This window comes from Oncorhynchus clarkii, chromosome 2 (assembly GCF_045791955.1).
Source record: "Oncorhynchus clarkii lewisi isolate Uvic-CL-2024 chromosome 2, UVic_Ocla_1.0, whole genome shotgun sequence".
NCBI lineage: Eukaryota > Metazoa > Chordata > Actinopteri > Salmoniformes > Salmonidae > Oncorhynchus > Oncorhynchus clarkii.
In genome coordinates, this window is record NC_092148.1 from 16932996 (window position 1) to 16951024 (window position 18029).

Genomic DNA, 18029 nt, shown 5'->3' on the forward strand with positions numbered 1-18029 from the left:
GTGTAGACCTCCACGAGTCTGGTTCATCCTTGGGAGCAATTTCCAATCGCCTGGAGTTACCACGTTCATCTGTACAAACAATAGTACGCAAGTATAAACACCATGGGACCACGCATCCAGTATACACCTCAGGAAGGAGACGCGTTCTGTCTCCTAGAGATGAATGTACTTTGGTGCGACAAGTGCAAATCAATCTCCGAACAACAGCAAAGGACCTTGTGAAGATGCTGGAGGAAACCGACACAAAAGTATCTACAGTGCCTTGCGAAAGTATTCGGCCCCCTTGAACTTTGCGACCTTTTGCCACATTTCAGGCTTCAAACATAAAGATATAAAACTGTATTTTTTTGTGAAGAATCAACAACAAGTGGGACACAATTATGAAGTGGAACGACATTTATTGGATATATAACAAAATAACTTTTTTAACAAATCAAAAACTGAAAAATTGGGCGTGCAAAATTATTCAGCCCCTTTACTTTCAGTGCAGCAAACTCTCTCCAGAAGTTCAGTGAGGATCTCTGAATGATCCAATGTTGACCTAAATGACTAATGATGATAAATACAATCCACCTGTGTGTAATCAAGTCTCCGTATAAATGCACCTGCACTGTGACAGTCTCAGAGAACCGTTAAAAGCGCAGAGAGCATCATGAAGAACAAGGAACACACCAGGCAGGTCCGAGATACTGTTGTGAAGAAGTTTAAAGCCGGATTTGGATACAAACATATTTCCCAAGCTTTAAACATCCCAAGGAGCACTGTGCAAGCGATAATATTGAAATGGAAGGAGTATCAGACCACTGCAAATCTACCAAGACCTGGCCGTCCCTCTAAACTTTCAGCTCATACAAGGAGAAGACTGATCAGAGATGCAGCCAAGAGGCCCATGATCACTCTGGATGAACTGCAGAGATCTACAGCTGAGGTGGGAGACTCTGTCCATAGGACAACAATCAGTCGTATATTGCACAAATCTGGCCTTTATGGAAGATTGGCAAGAAGAAAGCCATTTCTTAAAGATATCCATAAAAAGTGTTGTTTAAAGTTTGCCACAAGCCACCTGGGAGACACACCAAACATATGGAAGAAGGTGCTCTGGTCAGATGAAACCAAAATTGAACTTTTTGGCAACAATGCAAAACGTTATGTTTGGCGTAAAAGCAACACAGCTGAACACACCATCCCCACTGTCAAACATGGTGGTGGCAGCATCATGGTTTGGGCCTGCTTTTCTTCAGCAGGGACAGGGAAGATGGTTAAAATTGATGGGAAGATGGATGGAGCCAAATACAGGACCATTCTGGAAGAAAACCTGATGGAGTCTGCAAAAGACCTGAGACTGGGACGGAGATTTGTCTTCCAACAAGACAATGATCCAAAACATAAAGCAAAATCTACAATGGAATGGTTCAAAAATAAACATATCCAGGTGTTAGAATGGCCAAGTCAAAGTCCAGACCTGAATCCAATCGAGAATCTGTGGAAAGAACTGAAAACTGCTGTTCACAAATGCTCTCCATCCAACCTCACTGAGCTCGAGCTGTTTTGCAAGGAGGAATGGGAAAAAAATTCAGTCTCTCGATGTGCAAAACTGATAGAGACATGCCCCAAGCGACTTACAGCTGTAATCGCAGCAAAAGGTGGCGCTACAAAGTATTAACTTAAGGGGGCTGAATAATTTTGCACGCCCAATTTTTCAGTTTTTGATTTGTTAAAAAAGTTTGACATATCCAATAAATGTCGTTCCACTTCATGATTGTGTCCCACTTGTTGTTGATTCTTCACAAAAAAATACAGTTTTATATCTTTATGTTTGAAGCCTGAAATGTGGCAAAAGGTCGCAAAGTTCAAGGGGGCCGAATACTTTCGCAAGGCACTGTATATCCACAGTAAAACGAGTCCTATATCGACATAACCTGAAAGGCCGCTCAGCAAGGAAGGAGCCACTGCTCCAAAACCGCCATAAAAAAGCCAGACTACGGATTGCAACTGCACATGGGGACAAAGATCGTACTTTTTGGAGAATGTCCTCTGGTCTGATGAAACAAAAATAGAACTGTTTGGCCATAATGACCATCATTCAGTTTTGGAGGAAAAAGGGGGAGGCATGCAAGCCGAAGAACACCATCCCAACCGTGAAGCACGGGGGTGGCCGCATCATGTTGTGGGGGTGCTTTGCTGCAGGAGTGACTGGTGCACTTCACAAAATAGATGGCATCATGAGGCAGGATAATGATATATTGAAGCAACATCTCAAGACATCAGTCAGGAAGTTAAAATTCCAAATGGACAATGACCCCAAGCAAAATGGCTTAAGTACAACAAAGTCAAGGTAATGAAGTGGCCATCACAAAGCCTTGACCTCAATCCTATAGAACATTTTGTGTGTGAGCAAGGAGGCCAACAAACCTGACTCAGTTACACCAGGAGGAATGTGCCAAGATTAACCCAATTTATTGTGGGAAGGCTACCTGGAACGTTTGACCCAAGTTAAACAATTTAAAGGCAATTCTACTAAATACTAATTGAGTGTATGTGTATGCTTCTGACCCATTGGGAATGAGATGGAAGAAATACAAGCTGAAATTAAAGTGGTGATCCTAACTGACGTAAGAGAGGAATTTTTACTAGGATTAAATGTCAGGAATTGTGAAAACCTAAGTTTAAATGTATTTGGCTAAGGTGTATGTAAACTTCTGACTTCAACGGTATCTCAAAGTGCAGTTTTCAGACCACAAAACTAATTTTAGATCACAGGGATCTTAGTCCAGGAGGGGATTGTCTCTGCTGCTGTTACCGAGAAGCTTGATCTTTTAAGCTAATGTTAGCCACTTACATTATTTCCAGGTTTTGCTAACTTGATAATGCTATCTGGCACGTCTTAGTTAACTTAATAGTAATAAGATATCTAGCTGGCAAACAGTACATTTCCTGTAAATTGACCACCTCACTTAAAATGGAAATATTTACTTTTTTGGGTACCTGATCAAATTCACATAAATGTGAGTTATAGATCGATCATTCTGCTTGAAAGCAAGTCTAAGAAGCGGTAGACCTGTTCTATGTGGGCTATTTCTATGCTTCTCGTTATTAAGTTTTGTTTTTGCGTCTCCAACTTTCCGTTTTGTATAACAGCATCAAACCACTGAAACAATATTCTTGGTTATGGAAAATGCTGTATATTTCACAGATGGTGCAATGATCATCTGCACTATACTATCTTATTTTGTTTGTCACACAAACTGAAATTAGGCAATTATTTAGTTTTAGCAACCAGGAAATGGTGAAGCAGGAGTGAATCATCTCACAAAGCTCCTGTTTTCTTTGTTGTGCTTCTTTGTAAACAAGCACTTGACTGGCTCAAACAGCTGTTTTGTGAAACTAGTACATGCAGGCTTCATAGTGAAAAATAATGTAACGGGAAATGATGAATGCGATCTGCTTTATCTATTACCTAGTGCATAAGTTGAATACAGATATTTATTTAAGAAGTACAGATATTCAAAAACAACTCAATTGGAAAATCAGACCGAGCGTATTTCTAAATACCCCGGGATACCGTATACTGCTCAAACCTAGCTATCTCCATTTTAAAGTAGTCAATTTTCTTCTTCATTGGATGATCGCTTCCAACTCTCGAATCCCCACCCAGTTGACTAATTTAAAATAGTGGAAGCCCTCAATGGCAATGCCCATGATACAGGGGTTATATCTATGATGAGTCCTCTGTGAAAATAGGCACAACTCTGATATAAAGTTGTTTTGGGTAAGTTGCAGAAAGGCCACATGCTTCCACTTATATCAGTGCATTCGTAATAACCAAAGTATTACAAAATGTATATTTCATCAAATAAGAGGCACGTTGCAAATTAGCAATAAAATGTTTGTTGACCAAATTCGACACCTCATGGACTTATTTTCGTGGACAGATTTTGACCAGAGTAAAACCTCTCGCTTCGCCTCTTCCTCTCTGAGGGTCAATGGGCACAGTGCAATTTGGAGGTTCCTATCAATTCCTATAGATGCTTGGCCATTTTACTCACATTAGTATTCTAGGAGAACTCAATATACAGGCTAGCTAAAATGGTCTCCATTTGCCAGTTGAGCTGAGGGTGATGCGGGTCTTCACTCCCCTACGCACGGCAGCTCAAGAAAATCAATTGGGTTTAGCTGTTTGCACGGAGCAACACAATGAGTTCATCTCATCCCTCTCAAACAGTGGACTTCTTATTGGACAATCCTGGTCCTGCTTTTAACTGTTCAGATTCTTCATTGGTTTTCTTTCACTCTCTATTTTGTCTTGTGTTTGTACATTTACTGTGACTTGAAAACCCAAAGATCTCGATTATGTTTGTAAATGATGAAGTGCTGAAGAGATTTTAATTGTTAAAGGTTGAAGATATATTTTTTTGTAAAATATTTATGGATCCTAGACAATAAACATACCTGAATCTTCTGCATGTCAATTACCTCCATTTGTAATTGACCGATTCAGGTCTCTATAATTGTTTTAATTAGATTTATTTTACTAGGCAAGTCAGTTAAGAACAAATTCTTATTTTCAATGATGGCCTAGGAACAGTGGGTTAACTGCCTGTTCAGGGGCAGAACGACAGATTCATCTGACCTTGTCAGCTCGGGGGTTTTGAACTTGCAACCTTCCGGCTACTAGTCCAACGCTCTAACCACTAGGCTATCCTGCCGCCCCATAATAGTTATTGCATAGTAAGTATTATCTGAGTCTATTGTGGGGCCATGTCCCTTTACACAGCAGCCTGTTGTGAATGTGTAGCTCTCATAGCACTCATCTCCTCCCTGCTGTGACGAGCATGTCTATCTGGAGACGAGATGTAACAAGAGACCGAGGTGACATGACAAGCTGATATTGTCACATTATACCTAGCTTTGTCACAGCAATATCCTGTTACCAGGGGAGCTGGGCGTGTGGGTGTAAGGAGGTGGATACACAGACAGTAGGAGATCTACAATCACATCTGTCTTCATTAAAAGCTACGCTCCACCACGGGAATAGGAGAATCAACATAGACAGCTCTTCTAATTTATGTATTCATCAACTTCGGTACATAAGCATCTTTGTTTGTACCTGTTCCCCCATGACATACGCACAGCACACACACTGCATCTCCTCACCGTGCCAATGTACAGTACAGTACTCAAACCACGCTGGTCTTTATCTGAAATGGTTTTATTTAAATATAAATATGTGTACAAAGTTACAAGCAACAATAGCTCATTTTTAGCAAATAAAATCCTTAATACATTATTAAAAAAAACAAAATGAACCAAACCAACAAATGGCAATTAGTTGTGTTCCCAAAAAGCATAGTTCATCTTTCTGCATTCAGTGATTGATGAACAACGGAACAGAAGGAGAGAAATTGTGGACCCAAATAAAATCAATCAAGATATAGAATTATATGTATATATAATATAAAGATACTTTACAGTAAATCAGCTTACAAGCTGTACATTAAGGCTTATATAAAATATAAAAATAAAGACGAGCGATGATCTTTTTTGAAATCACTTGGTTCACTTAGTGACGTTTGTTTTCCAATTGGGCCGACTGACCGGTAGCACGGCTCTCGACACAAAATGGCAGTACAGGGTTCCAGTAGTGTCCAGAACCGGAATGCAACTGAGCCAGGTGCAGTAAGCAGTCTCTCAAACAAGCATAATGGACATGGAAAAGAAATGCTGAAGAGTTTCACTAGACACATCATCTGCATGCAACAGAGAAAGAATGGGCCTTCTTCACCCATTTGTACAGTTGATCTAGTCAGTATTTCAGGGTAGTACTGTGTTTTTGTAAACATATTGAAGCTACTTGATTGTGTCATAAAGACTGGAGTGTGGATGGTGTCTGAAGAGGGACAGTTTCACAAGTAGAACCCATCTTAGCCTGTTCAAGTTGAGACTGCACATTGAGATTATTCAAGTTCAAGATTGCCACCATTTTACAAACCACATTCTCTGATTGTTCTGGAAATAGCAATCTGGTAAACACAGAAGTAATACAGTACCCAGAGGAATTCATCTCTATCCCTAACTCTTTCAATACACTGCTATGTACTGTAGCTCACCATCTTTGGGTTTTTCCATTTCCTTTTCTTGTCCTCCAGGGTAGAACGGTAACACACAGGCTGTCTCTCTATTAGGTGAAGGCCAGGATACACATTCTCTCCATACCTCACTCTGCTTTCACTCCCAGATAACCCACACACAAGCTAAACGTATTGTTTTGCAGAGCGGTTTATGGCTGCCATTGTGGAGCTCAGGCTTCTTTAAATGGATAGAGAGACAGGAATGTGCTTAGAACTCCTTTCACATGCCGACAAACACCAAATGACCACAATGTGTTGACTCTTTTTTTAAATTTTTTTTAAATGAAGACGTCTGTATTTTTAATTTTGTTCATAGTCTGTTAGAAGTTCTATTTGTCTGAGCAGTCTGTTCTTTTTGAGAAATGTTAGCTAGGCTCCAGCATCCAGTTAGTTTAGGCCACCCAAAGCTGGTGATTTCCAGTTTGCCTTCCTCTCATCCCCTCACTGGTAAAACAAAACCAGTGCCATGACAGAATAGCAGGCTCATCTCTGAAGTAGCAGACACTGTAGTAGATTATTTATTGATGGGGAATGTGAGTGGCACATCACAATCATTGACTCCATTGGGACTCCATTGGGACTCCATTGGGACCATTCAATCCCAGAATGACAACTGAATAACAAATAAGGAAGGCAATCCCTGTCACCTACATCTCCTTCCAAAACGTGTCCAGGAGAAGGACCAGCCATCCAGTTCTCTCTCCTCATGTTAGTCTGGCCACACTTCCTATAGAGATGACCAATGCTTCCCCTTTACATGGCCCTCCGTGCTCCACCCCCTGTTCCGCTGTCCAATCAGACGTGAGTCTGCATGCGTTGTGACGGCCGTCCGTAGTCGGACTGCTGGGAGGAGACCTGCGATGATGCATATGAGAAACGGGAGGAGCTAGACACCTTGCTGGCCTGGTCCGATTGATCGTAGGCGTCCACCTTCTCGTAGGAGGCGGGCTTGACGTAGCTGGTGAAGGCTCGGCCGTATGTGGCGGCGGTGGGCAGGTAGGCAGAGCCACTGTAGACTGGGTCGGTGGGGTAGATGGCCCCGGGCTGGGCTGCCGCTGCCTGCTGCTGCTCGTAGGTGGAGCGGGCCCCTGTGGTGGTGGCGTAGCGGTGGGAGAAGTCGTAGATTCGGGGCTGTGTGGCTGCCACCACTGTGTGCTGGCCGTACAGCGGGCTGGGGGAGGGCAGCTGGGATGGCGTGTAGACAGGACGGGGGTTGGGCACGTAATCTGAGAAACCACTGCGGATCACCCGGTCCTCGTGAGCATGCACATTGTAGTAGCCGTTAGTGGGGTCCTGAGGGGAGAGGAAATAACAACATGGTATTAAGTTGTTAAACCACTTTTAAAGATACAGTATGTATATAGAGATTTCAGACTTTTTCAAAACACCCAGCAAATCTGCACATGCAACAAATGCTCAACAAATGTTTGCATTTTTTCCCATGCATGTATATTGTATAAACATTGTATAAGTGAGTGTTTCTCCTTACGGTTTTTACCTTGATGTCGGACCTCTCGTCCTCGTCCTCCTCCAGCAGGTCACTGTGTTCCGTCCGGGACGTCCCAGGAGACTCACTGCTGTTGGGGGCCTGAGGGGTAAACAACAGGCCCTACAATTACAAAGGTGGAACATCTTAGACTCAGACGAACATGAGCACAACAAAATGACTGTACTGTGTATCATCACATCATCACAGTAATATACATTATATACTGTATATGTGTTATATAAAGATGAAAAGGTATTTGAAAACCTACTGAAAGTGATTGAACGGAGGCATTTACCATCGGCTCCTTGACATCCTCCTCATCATCGTTGCCACGGGTAGCGTTGTGGTCGCTGTGCACAATCTGAACTCTGATGTCACTCTTTGAGAGGCGTGTGCACTTTTTACCTGTGAGGATTCAAAAGAGACAGGTGATTTAGAAACGATTCCAATACTGCTTTTCATGCCTGTTGCCTTTATAGAAAATGATTTTATTGTGCTCCTTTCATGAAGTTGAAACTAGCCATGCATCGCTAAGGGTTGGGGTCAGTTCTATTTCAATTCAGTCAGTTCACATTGATTGAAAAATATTGAGTGAATAGTCATTTACTGAATGTCAATTCATTTCCTTGAATAGGGTGAGTTGACATGGAATGTAGCCCAACCCCAGTATGGCCCATATCTGACCTTCGACCTCACCTTTTCCGGTGTGCCTGCAGCAGAGAGAGACCAGGGTGACGACACAGATAAGCAGGACACACCCTCCGCCCACTGCCGCCCCAATGATGATCATCATGGGCAGGGCCTCTGTAAGGAGATAGAGGAAAAGAGAGAAGTGTCAGGATCATGCTACTGATCAGAGACAGACAGGCAGGACTAGATCCAGTCTCCTATTCTAACGCCACTCTACTCATTCCCCCCCAACTAATCTCTGCCAACGCCTGCTCCTATATAAATTCATCTGCAGTAAGTCTCATGGTCCCTCAGAAACACACACACACACACACGCACGCACGCACGCACGCACGCACGCACGCACGCACGCACGCACGCACGCACGCACGCACGCACGCACGCACGCACGCACACACACACACACACACACACACACACACACACACACACACACACACACACACACACACACACACACACACACACACACACACACACACACACACACACACACACACACACACACTTAGAGCCCGCTGCGTCCCCACAGCCTCGGCTATTGTGTTTAATCTCTCTGGAAGAAGGGTAACAAGGCCTGACATGCAATGAAGCAATAGACAGTAATCTAATTAGAGATTCCAGGAGAGAGATACGGCGCACCACTCAACTCTCCCGAGACCCCGGCTGAGCTGCCTTGATGTAAATTGCTGGCGAGGACCTTATTTTTGGTGTCTACTGCAACAAAGTCATTCCTTCCTTACCCCCGCCAACTCCAATGTGCAGAGTGTGTGTTTGTGTGTGCATATGTGTGTGTGTGTGAGTAAGTAAATTGTGGTTTAAGTAAATTTGAAGAGGGTGGCTCTCACACACTTAGAGAGAGAGAGGGAGCTAAGGGACCGCCGGCGACTCGGCCCCAGGACACCTGTGGCCTGATCTAATTGACTTTAGTCCCCGATCAATATCTATGTTATGGGCCCAATGTATTCATTAAGGCCCACCATCTGCTGATTAAATGATATTGATTAAAATAGTATTATTAAGATAAGCACTCAATTGGAGTTCTGCTTTGACCTCATCTAACCCCTCTCTCTTCCCATTACCGTCTCTCCACAGTGCTCGTCTTAGTGAGATTGGTCGTGCTGACTGTGTGAGATCATAGATAATAAGGACCCCTGTCCAGTTCCTACCCGTACCTTGCTCCTTGAGGGTGACCAGCGCGGTGCCTGTACCGAAGCGGTTCCATGCGGTGCAGTTGTAGCGGAGTAGGAAGTCCTGGGCCAGGGTCTCAGACAGGACCAGGGAGGACAGGACCCCGTGGTCGCTGGTCACCGTCTGGACAGAGAAACGACCGGAGGAGCCCGAGGAGAGGGTCACGTCTCCAAACGTCCACACCTAGTGAGAAAGATGGGAGATGAACAACAGGTGAGTGGCTAGCAGCGCTGTCAGAGCTCATATCAACCACTACTTTCCATGCTTAGATCAATCCCTCTAACCAACCACCCTCCTTCCCTCTCTCTTTCCTTCTCTCTATTTTCCTCCCTCTCCATCCACCTGGCTGACATTGCTAAGAGCCGTAGCTCTAAATTGCCTCCTACGTCTTGCCCTGGAGGTAAGCCCTGTCAGCCTCTAAGCCCTGCCAGACCTGTGAGGCTGTGTAAGATGCTCTTGTTGGTGCTGAAGCCTCTCTCCTGCTGCTAGTTAAGGTCAACGGGGTGCCTGCCTCTCACTCCCCCTCAGACCCTAATTATCCTCTGTCAGAGCTGCCCACGCACCCAGGGTCACCTGACGGGTCAGCCCACCGAGGCCTGATGGATGCAGCGCTAATTGAGCCATGTGGTTTGGCTGCAGCCTGCAGAAGCCCCCCCCCATCTAGTTACCTTTCTGTTCTCTCTCTCTCTCTCTCTCTCTCTCTCTCTCTCTCTCTCTCTCTCTCTCTCTCTCATCCCCATTGAGTGGTGAAGGGATGATGTGTGTGTGAAGGTGGGGGGATGCAGTGTGTATTAAATGTGCACACGCTTGTGTGCGTGAGCACATGCACGCACGCAAGCACACACACACACACACACACACACACACACACACACACACACACACACACACACACACACACATTGAAACATTGAAACAGGAAAGACAGGAAAAGGCAAGAGGCTCACTTACAATCTTGTCAGGCGGGGGGCTGTTTCCCACCAGGCACTCTAGCTTGCCCTTGGAGTGCTTGACAGCGTGCTGTGTGGCGTCCGCTGTAATGATAGGTGGGCCTGAGAGAGAGAGAGAGAGAGAGAGAGAGAGAGAGAGAGAGAGAGAGAGAGAAAGTGTTTGTGTGAGAGAGTCGTGGGGGAGAGAAAGAGGGAGATTTTGAGACATTGCATTGTCAGATGGTTGACACATATGATGCTTGAGTAAGCATTCTACATAGATAATACCAAACGTGCATCTTTAATATTCTACATCTAAAAGTCAACCAAAAACAACATGTTGAAAGTGATATTGAATTAGCCCTATTTTCAGACTATTGAGACTCATATGAGACTTACCGTTGACAGTGAGCGTGACGTCCCTCTCAGCCACACCGATGCGGGGAACGATGGCCTTGCAGGTATATGTCCCAGCATCCTCCTGGGTGACAGCCTTCAGCTGCAGGGTGTTGCCATTACTGAGCACCTGGGGAGGGAGAGGAGGGGTAGGAGGGAGAGGAGGGGAGGGGAAATCAGAGAGAGAGGGGTGGACAGGAGGGATAAGAGGAGAGGGAGGGGAGCGAGTGAGTGTCTTTTTAGCAGCAGTTCATTGGGGCAGTTGTTGCAGCAGAACGGATGTGGCCGTACGTACAGTCTCTCCAGCTCCTACACTCTGTTTCAGTTTAATTTAATGTTGGTGACAATGCTGTGGCTTTAATCCCAGACATGAAGCACTCCAGCCACTGCTGCTCTGACTCCAGCTACAGCCAGGCTCCTCTGGAGTGACCATGCTGCTGTGGAGATTGTCCTAATTAAACGTTGCCGGCAGAGCATAACGTTATCATGGTGTGAGTGGGCCGTAGCCTTTAGAGGCTGCTACAGTTCCCTCTACACTTGCGCACTCGTTAGCTCATTGATCCCACCATTCCGTCAAGCTGGGATTAATCCATTTCCTCTCCATCTAAGCCCCTCCTCTCCCTCCCTCCGTCCTTTCACTCCCACTCACCATTTTCTATTCAACCACAATTAGAGAGTAACCTAATGAATCCATTACTGGTAGCTGTGTGAGGCGTGGTGGCCACGGTGCGTGTGGATTAGAGAGCACCGCCTGTTCTTTTCTTCCGGAGAGCGTTGGTTCAGTCTGGGAGATGGAGATGACAGCGTGGCTTTTACAGCATCGCCTGCTGTCCTGCAGCTCTCTTCTCTTTAGCGGTGGCGTTTTTAGCAAAAGCTGCCTCTGAAATCCGATTAAACACCGGGAGAGAGGCTCCCTGGAGATAGCGCTGATAGTGTTGCCTGGGGTGGGGTGGGAGACCTTGAACCAGGATGACGCTAACTAAAGGTGGAACTGGGCTGTTTGTAAGCTACCTCACATATTCCTCCCTAGATGTTCTTTGTGTTGTGTCTTGGTCCGGGTTGAGGAGCGGTTTGAGAAGCTGTTCTCTGAGTGGGATGTGAAATGTGTCGGCTGGTTTTTAACTAGTGTGTCTCAACTGTGGATGTGATTGATTTAGTGGTCACGTTGTTATGACAGAGTGTCACCTCCCCTGCTCTCAGCAGTGTGAGAACCTGACAGTCATCACATACACTGCCTCTGAAGGTTTAGCTCTGATGTCTGAGGGCTTTCTCTCATTACACACTTGCATCCGACACACACACACACACACACACACACACACACACACACACACACACACACACACACACACACACACACACACACACACACACACACAGTATAAGTATTGATTGGGGTACTTGTCTTACCACGCTTGAGCCCTGTTTGGTCCAGGCCAGGGTGAGGGGAGGGTTGCCTGTCCAGGTGCAGGTGAAGGCAGCGTCCATCCCAATGTCCACGTTCATGGGCTTGGGCTCCGACAGCAGCCTGGGACCAACTGTAGAGGAGCCCAGGACACCATCAGAACTAATACAGCCCTTATTCACCATTCATTATGACTTTATCATATCCCCTAAGGCATTTTCAAAGCATAAAGCACATTACACAGTATCCTCCAAAGACACGATAACTCTTGTGACGAGGGTGGACATGTGTTCACAGACACACTACTTGGATTACACTATAGGCTACTAGTACAGTACTATGATACACTGATGTGCTCCACTCACATTGTACATCCACCAGGGTGCTGACGTTGGTGCTGCCCACTGAGTTGGACACCTCACAGGAGACAGGGTCTGTGAAGTACGAGTGGTCTACCGTCACCTCCAGGCTGTCCCCGTTCGCCTCTGAGATCGGGACTCCTCCCTTGGACCACCTGGACCACCAGATCACCACATCACATAGGGTTAGAATGTCAATTTCCCACATCACATAGGGTTAGAATGTCAATTTCCCACATCACATAGGGTTAGAATGTCAATTTCCCACATCACATAGGGTTAGAATGTCAATTTACCACATCACATAGGGTTAGAATGTCAATTTCCCACATCACATAGGGTTAGAATGTCAATTTCCCACATCACATAGGGTTAGAATGTCAATTTACCACATCACATAGGGTTAGAATGTCAATTTACCACATCACATAAGGTTAGAATGTCAATTTACCACATCACATAGGGTTAGAATGCCAATTTACCAGCTCACATAGGATTAGAAGGCCAATTTACCAGCTCACATAGGGTTAGAAGGTCAATATACCAGCTCACATAGGATTAGAAGGCCAATATACCAGCTCACATAGGGTTAGAAGGTCAATATACCAGCTCACATAGGATTAGAAGGCCAATATACCAGCTCACATAGTGTTAGAATGTCAATTTACCACATCACATAGGGGTAGAAGGTCAAAATACCAGCTCACATAAAGTTGGAAGGTCAATTTACCACATCACATTGGGTTACAAGATCACTTTGGTTTACCAGAACATATTGGGTTACCATGTCACTTTGGGTCACTAGATAATTTTGAGTTGTGCCATAATGATAAAGTCCAAACTGTACCAACTAAAAGGATAATAGTTCCATAATAATGCAGTACACACTGACTCTATGAAAGAAATGAACCCAATAAAGTGTAGGTTGAGGTGCTGTTTTTTACCTGTATCCTGTGATCTCAGGGTTGGCAGAGGCAGAGCAGATGAACAGAACCTTGGCTCCCTCCATGACAGTCTGGGGCTGGACGGACAGGGTCACCGATGGGGGGTCTGCAGGATGGAGGGGAACATTACTGAGAGGTGAACATAGTATGTGTCATATCTATCACTATGGAGGTGGCACGACTTCCACCGAAGTTGGTTCCTCTCCTTGTTTGTTTTGTCTTGTTTTCCTACACACCTGGTTTTCATTTCCCTCATTAATTGTTGTGTATTTAACCCTCTGTTCCATCCATGTCTTTGTGTGGAATTTGTTGTAAGTGCTTGTGCACATGATTACTAGTGTGCGTCGGGTTTGTACCCATATTGGTTATTTCTTTATGCCGCTGGTTTTTGTATTAAACTGCTCCGGCTATTACCTAGTTCTGCTCTCCTGCGTCTGACTTCCCTGCCACCAGTTACGCACTCCTTTACAGGAGGATTCTACAGTATATGAAGGCTGAATATGTGTCAGTCAAGGGAGAAGGAACAGGACAGCAGTACTAAAGGAAGCTCTGTGAACACTGGAGGTATGTGTCACTGAGCTAGGACCTATATGAAGGGGTGTGTGTTTGTCACAGAGAGGTTGGTGTATGAATCATTGAAGGGTGAGCGAGTGCATGTGCAGGAAGGCAGAACTAACCACTCTTCCATTAACTCTAAAGTGGTGCTGGGTGAAATGTATTTATTCAACCAAAGCCCTCAACTAATGCCTAAAGTATATAGATAAATATATTATAGATGATATATGTGTATAGGCTACTACCTTGTCGTTATTGGCAGTATATTTGTCACTATAAACTTTACCTATAGGACTATGTCCCAATATCCACACTAGCATACTAGCATCCACAATAGCATACTGGTGTCCATGGACAGTACATCAGTACATACTAAGTAGTATGCAAGTGTGATAGTTGGTAGTTTAATGTATTTAACTCTGAGTTCTCCGTCCTCTGACAGAGTGTTGTACCCAAGGTGTGTCCCCGTCACTGGGACGAGGACACTACGGAGTTTCGTACCCGAATGTGTCCCCATCACTGGGACGAGGACACTAGGGAGTGTTGTACCTTAGGTGTGTCCTCATCACGCGGGACGAGGACACTACGGAGTGACACTAAGGGGACACTAAGTGCCACTGAGGACACTCACGCTGGACGTTGATGGTGACGGAGGTCTGGAGTCCGGCGGGGGCGGCGGGGTTGAGGACGCGACAGGTGTAGGTACGGCCAGAGTCCTTGTCCTCCGGCACCACAGGAAGCATACTGACAGCCAGTTCTCTCTTCCCATCCTCCATCCGCGTCTAGGAGAGACAGACCAGAGACATGGAGATAAGACATCTACGATGTTTACTGTACATCTCAATGGCCAAGACAGACCAGAGACATGGAGACAAGACATCTACGATGTTTACTGTACATCTCAATGGCCAAGACAGACAAGAGACATGGAGACAAGACATCTACGATGTTTACTGTACATCTCAATGGCCAAGACAGACAAGAGACAGCTGTTAAACATGCAGAGGGAGTTATGAGTCCTTATTTCACCTCTTGGGTTACATCCATTAATTAATATATTTTGGTCTCTAAAGAGACAAAGTGGTTTAAGTAGGGAAGTAAGGTTTAGAATAAGTGTAGCCTCATGTAAAGGCCCTGCTGAGTCTTCCCCCTCTGGGTGTCTGTGTGACACTGCGGGACCTATCTTTCTGACGTGTGAGGCATTCAAATTGCCATCCAGTCCATTGGCATGGCAGTTAAATCATATATTTTATGATGCGCCTGGGGATATGTGCTGTTCCCACATTTCTGAGAGTGCTCCCAGTCAGCGCTCCTTGTTTGTCATCATCTTTGAGATCTATTTATTGCTCGCAGGAATCAATACGCCTAAGTGAGGAAAGGGGTAGATTCTGGAGATATCGCCCGTCGCTTTCGAAGGACACACACACACACACACACACACACACACACACACACACACACACACACACACACACACACACACACACACACACACACACACACACACACACACAGTGCTGTCAGACAGTGTTCAGTAATGGCAGAGGTGTCTGTGTCTGTATTTCTGGGCTGTAGCCGTGAGGAGGGGGGGCCAGGGGAGGGTTGTCTCACAGGCAGCTCTGGAAAAGGGCAAGAGCAGAGCAGAGCCCATTCCCTGGATGGACGGACAAACAGACAGCTGAATCAATGAATCACTTCCTCAGCCAGACACACAAAAAGCATTTTTACGCTAGATCGAGTCGCATCACTCCCTGTCACCACCCCTCACTCTGCCCCAAGCCACCTCTCCCCCTCTCTACCTCCCCCTCACCTACTCTAGCCTTCCTTCTCTCTAAAAGCACCCGTCTTCTTTCTTTCTTCCTTTCTTTCTTTCTTTCAGTGAACTGTATCTCAGTATCTCCCACCCTTCTTTATTTTACTCCCACTTTCTCTCTCCCTATCTCTTTCTCTCCACTCCTGTCCCCCTCCTTTTCTCCACTGTGGGCTCTAGTCTCCTTAAATGTGTCATTTAGCATAGTTTAGCGTGGTCAGAGAGCATGACAAATGTGACTTTCTCCCGACTGCGGCTGGTTCACGCTCTGGCGCGTCCCCCCATTGTGTTTTGGCATTGTTGTGGGTGATTTCTCCTCAGCAGAAATTCTACTGTATCAAACGCTCATGCCTGTCTGAGCTTTGGCATGCTCCAGTTATGTTGTAGTGTCAGTGCATTAGAGTGCGAGGGGAGGGGGAGTAGGGGAGAGAGGAGGGGGGTTCAGGTATGAGTTAAAAGGGGGAGGGTGACTGCAGAGAGGGAGGTAGGGAGAGAAAGAACAGGTCCTGAGAGAGAAAGAGGGAGAAATAGAAAAGAAAATGAAGAAAATAGAGAGAAAACAGAGAAACGGAAAAGGAAGAGTTGGCTGAGAGAAAGTTGCTGCATTTTGAGTAGCTGCTGTACCTTGCCTTACCTGCTTAGATGGGCTCGGCTGTAACCTGCCATGGCCTGCTTGGATGGGCTCTGCTGTACCTTGCCTTACCTGCTTAGATTGGCTCGGCTGTACCCTGCCATGGCCTGCTTGGATGGGCTCTGCTGTACCTTGCCTTACCTGCTTAGATTGGCTCGGCTGTACCCTGCCATGGCCTGCTTGGATGGGCTCTGCTGTACCTTGCCTTACCTGCTTAGATTGGCTCGGCTGTACCCTGCCATGGCCTGCTTGGATGGGCTCTGCTGTACCTTGCCTTACCTGCTTAGATTGGCTCGGCTGTACCCTGCCATGGCCTGCTTGGATGGGCTCTGCTGTACCTTGCCTTACCTGCTTAGATGAGATCGGCTGTACTCTGCTGTGCTGTGTTGGTGTTGTGTGGCTGTTAGTGGATCCTGATGAGGTTGGGCATGGCCCTGCTCTCTCTAACCTGCCCTGGCCCGACCTGTTATCTGATTATGCTGTAGTCTTTCTGTACCTTGGAGTATATGGCCGTGTCCATGACCTCTCCGTCTCTGTACCAGGTGATCTCGGCGGCAGGCTTGGCCCCCGAGGCGCGGCAGGTGAGGTTGTAGGGTGTGTGGGCCTTCACACGTATGATAGGACCTCCCTCCACCACCGGGTCTGTGGGGGGAACTACAGGGAGAGAAGGAGGAAACACAACGCATTCATGTTAGAGGAGAGAAACAACCCACCAAACTGAAAGCTCCTTTTACAGTACACAGCTTCTGAATGAGAGGAACATCTAGTGAGATTAATGTGATGTGTTAACGCTGCATCAATTCATCCACTGCACACAGAGAAAACAATATTCTTTCATCATCGCGTTGGTTCACGAGGTGTGTTTCTACTTTGTAGACTGGAATGGAAACCGACAACATTTGGCTTTGAGAAGAAAAAAAGAGAAGAGCTATTTCATTTTCCTTCTTAACATTGAGACTGGCATTAGTACTCTCTTTTACTCCCACTGCTGCCCAGTGATGTTTCATCTGAATTGCTTATTTGTTCATTTATTTGCATGGTTTCGCACACGCTGCCACCCCTGATGAAGGCGTCTATCTCCCCAACCAATAACAGCAGGCGTAAACAGCAACGGGCCTGCGCCCCGGTCTATCTCTCTCTCTTGCTCCCTCCGCTGAACCAATTTCTGTGTGTGTATCTGAATTGTCAAAGGTCCTTCCGCCACTGCGGCCCGGATACTAATGGAATCCGAGTGCTAGGTGATTTTAATTTCCATGTCGACTCCCTTGGCTGCTCTCCCGCCATTGACTCCTTTGAATGCGCCGGATTGCTTTGGTCTCATCTGGCTGCATTGATTTACACACACACACACACACACACACACACACACACACACACACACACACACACACACACACACACACACACACACACACACACACACACACACACACACACACACACACACACACACACACACACACACACACTTCAAGACTCTGTGTATCTGTGTTCTCGAAACA

General features: G+C 45.9%; 1 protein-coding gene across 5 annotated transcripts in view; it reads right to left on the bottom strand.

Moving 5' to 3' along the window:
- Positions 1-5193: 5193 nt before the first annotated feature.
- Positions 5194-18029, bottom strand: part of LOC139423155 (kirre like nephrin family adhesion molecule 3, like) — a 47070-nt gene continuing 34234 nt past the window's right edge. Inside the window, exons 4-15 of one of the 5 annotated variants that reach the window (XM_071174892.1) lie at positions 17024-17181; positions 14718-14868; positions 13532-13637; positions 12594-12742; positions 12234-12361; positions 10827-10953; positions 10450-10550; positions 9483-9681; positions 8314-8421; positions 7886-8022; positions 7627-7716; positions 5194-7421 (exon numbers count right to left, since the gene is read on the bottom strand). In XM_071174892.1, coding sequence (XP_071030993.1) covers positions 6924-7421; positions 7627-7716; positions 7886-8022; positions 8314-8421; positions 9483-9681; positions 10450-10550; positions 10827-10953; positions 12234-12361; positions 12594-12742; positions 13532-13637; positions 14718-14868; positions 17024-17181 — 1952 coding nt within the window. In that variant the 3' untranslated portion in view covers positions 5194-6923. Of the gene's footprint in view, positions 7422-7617; positions 7738-7885; positions 8023-8313; positions 8422-9482; positions 9682-10449; positions 10551-10826; positions 10954-12233; positions 12362-12593; positions 12743-13531; positions 13638-14717; positions 14869-17023; positions 17182-18029 lie in introns of all 5 variants that reach the window. The other 4 variants (XM_071174883.1, XM_071174874.1, XM_071174866.1 and 1 more) reach the window with 4 other exon arrangements.